The sequence below is a fragment of the Myotis myotis genome, unplaced genomic scaffold, assembly GCF_014108235.1.
Source record: "Myotis myotis isolate mMyoMyo1 unplaced genomic scaffold, mMyoMyo1.p scaffold_m19_p_10, whole genome shotgun sequence".
NCBI classification, from domain to species: domain Eukaryota; kingdom Metazoa; phylum Chordata; class Mammalia; order Chiroptera; family Vespertilionidae; genus Myotis; species Myotis myotis.
The window spans coordinates 42,497,228-42,500,411 of record NW_023416314.1 but is presented as its reverse complement, the minus strand read 5'-3'; the positions used below and the strand labels follow the sequence as shown (position 1 = coordinate 42,500,411).

At 40.3% G+C, this 3,184-nt stretch overlaps 1 protein-coding gene across 1 annotated transcript; it reads right to left on the bottom strand.

The window, feature by feature from the left end:
• Nucleotides 1-1,704: 1,704 nt before the first annotated feature.
• LOC118663017 (olfactory receptor 52A5-like) lies at nt 1,705-2,612 on the bottom strand. Its single transcript, XM_036322275.1, is given in 2 exon segments — nt 1,705-2,492; nt 2,495-2,612. Coding segments are annotated over 2 exon segments (906 nt in total).
• Nucleotides 2,613-3,184: the final 572 nt, after the last annotated feature.

The window sequence follows — 3,184 nt, the reverse complement described above, 5'->3', positions numbered from 1 at the left end:
CACTGGGGATGTGCCCGCAACCCAGGTACATGCCCTTGACCGGAATCGAACCTGGGACCTTTCAGTCCGCAGGCCGACGCTCTATCCACTGAGCCAAACCGGTTCGGCTCTTCTACATTTTTGAAAAACACAAAACTTTAAACCACAGAGTGGCCCTTCAATTAAATACAATTATTGAGGATGTTGGAGGGTTCTCAGAGAAATGCCCACTATAACAAAAAAAGTCCAATTGTATAGCAGATAAATGAAATAACTTCCTTGAACATGATGATGGGAAAAGGCACTGATTTAAGTAACTTTGGAAATAAGTAGAGTGTTGGAACTAAAGGGAAAAGGGCTGTCCCTAAACACTTTTCTCTAGTTGACAAAATTTTTATCACAGAAGCAAGGGCTATCATATTATAGGTGGCTTTAAACTGGAAATTACCAATGAAATAAATGGGTAACAGATGGTTGAAGGAAGGTGTTTCACTGTTGGAGAAATTTACTGAAAATCAAGAAGAGGCCAGAAAGATTCAGGTGGTAATGAATTAAAGTGGCAGATATTAGTAGGAACTGATAATTAGCTGAATTTAGATATAAATGGTTACATATAGAAATATTTATTGATATGTTCACTTACATAGGTTAGCGTACACACAAGATTCCTTGCTCTGTCAGCAGAGAGAACCATAAAGAAAGGTAGCAAGCACCAAGCATACCTGTGGTCCAGTTCAAAAAATATCCAAGATAAGAAAAGCAATTTTTAATGCCATAAGGTAAGTCACACACACACACACACACACATACACACACACACACACATACACACACACACAATTGAATGATAATGAAAATTAGAAAAATGAGGAAAAAGAGGAAGGCAATTACTGAAATCAAAATAAAACAAAAAGAAGTTAGTACATTACCATTAGAATTCTCAAGTTCATACAGGATTTATTCAGTTTTTAAAGAACACACAAACAACATTTTGAATCAGAGGCTAACCAATTACATTTACTGTGTTTTTAAAACCCTTTCTCACTGAAAGATTGAGGAAAGAATTTCACTGACTGAATAAAAAGTCTTTATGAATCTTCTGTCTCTTATGGCATCTATTGATGAATTAATTCCTTATCCATAAAAAACTGAAATTGTTTAAATAGCAGTTAGAGCATTAGTATCTTGAATGCAAACTTTTTTTTTTGCACACAATGCACTGGAGAAAGCACAGAATCTTGCTAAGAACAATGGTTTCTCTGAGTGTTATTTATCTATACTAACAAAAGGGTAATATGCTAATTGGATTGGATCCACCAGACATCTTCCAGATGTCTGACTTCCTTCCAGACAAAGTCATGTTGTCAGGGTCCCAGGCAGAGTCGGTTAAGGGTGATCAGGCCAGTGGGGCAGCACATAGTTAGGGGTGAGATCAGGCAGGCAGGCAGAAGTGGTTAGTGGCAATCAGGCCATCAGGGGCACAGTTAGGAGCGATCAGGCAGGCAGGCAAAGGCAGTTAGGAGCCAGAGGTCCTAGATTGCGAGAGGGATGTCCGACTGACGGTTTAGGCCTGATCCAGACTGCCAGATTAGAGAGGGTGCAGGCCAGGCTGCGGGACCGCCCAACCTGGGCATAAATTTCAGGCACCAGGCCTCTAGTATGATATAAAATAAGAAAAAAAAATCAGGAAGCATCCTTTGAGTGGAAAATTTTGGATGCTCGATCTCAAATCTGTTTGGTCTTCACACCATACACAATAGGATTGAGTAATGGTGGGACAAGCAGGTAAAGATTGGACAGAAGAATATGAATATAAGGTGGAATATGGAAGCCTAACCTGTGGGTAAAGAAGGAGAAGAAAGCCAGGAGATAAAACTCAAGGAAGACACAAATGTGAGCAATGCAGGTGTTCAAGGCTTTCAGCCTGGCTTCCTTCTGAGGCAGACTGAAGACAGTTATAAATATTTGAATGTAGGTTACTGTGATGAAGATTACATCAAAGCCAAGTACACTGAAAGCCACAAACAGACCATAGATCTTGTTGATTCTAGTATCTTCTGCTGCCAATTTCACGATGGCCATGTGCTCACAGTATGAATGGGAGACCACAGTGGTCCAGTAATACTTCAACCGGCATTTGATGAGGATGAGACATGGAGTCGCAAGAAGGGCTCCTCTGAGTGTCACCCCAACTCCAATCTGAGTGAGAAGTTGGTGGGTAAAAATGGTTGCATGTCTCAGAGGGTGACAGATTGCCACATAGCGGTCCAGGGCCATGGCCAGCAGAATACCTGATTCAATGGCCTGGAAGGTGTGAATAAGCCACATTTGCAAGAGACAGGCATCAAAGTGTATCTTGGGCAGATGAAACCAGAATATTCCTAGCATTTTTGGCAGGATGCAGGTACTGAGAGCAATGTCTGTGGCTCCAAGCATTGCCAGGAAGAGATACATGGGCTCATGGAGGCTGCGCTCAGATTTGATGATGACCAGGATCAGAGAATTCCCAACAGAGCAACGATGTACATGGCACAGAAAGGGATGCCAATCCAGTCTTGGACCAACTCCAGACCAGGGATCCCCACCAGTGTCAGCCTGGAGGTCATGAAGACTGTGCCATTGAGCTTGAACATGATGGCTTAGAATCCCTGCTTTAGAGCTTCTGATTTAAGGAGTCAGTGTACTACCTCTCTTCTATTTTCTGTTCTCACCTAGATTTCTGCAAAATCTCAACTGGAAAATATTTTACCTAATAGAAACAACCATATACAGTGGGGCCTTGACTTACGAGTGTCCTGGCTAATGAGTTTTTTTTTGAGATACGTGCCGTCTCTCGTCCGATTTTTGGCTTTGAGTTGCCAACTCAAAAAAATTTGGGTTATGAGCCAGCTTCAGATACCCCGCTAGTTGGCGCAGCAAACTTCAGAGTGATTTGACATAAGAGTAATTTGAGATATGAGCTCTGTCACGGAACCAATTAAACTCGTAAGTCAAGGCCCCACTGTATTAAAATTTGTTGCAGTTGTTTATCTAGAAAGTTTTTTTTATCACAATCTGATTAATTAATAATATCTCTATTTTTCATATGTATACAAAAGCTAATATTATTTAATATTATTTTAGTAGATTAAATCAGTAAACATAAAAACTAAGAACATGGAATGTCAAATATACTCTGCAATATTAAATACTAATTATATTTGTT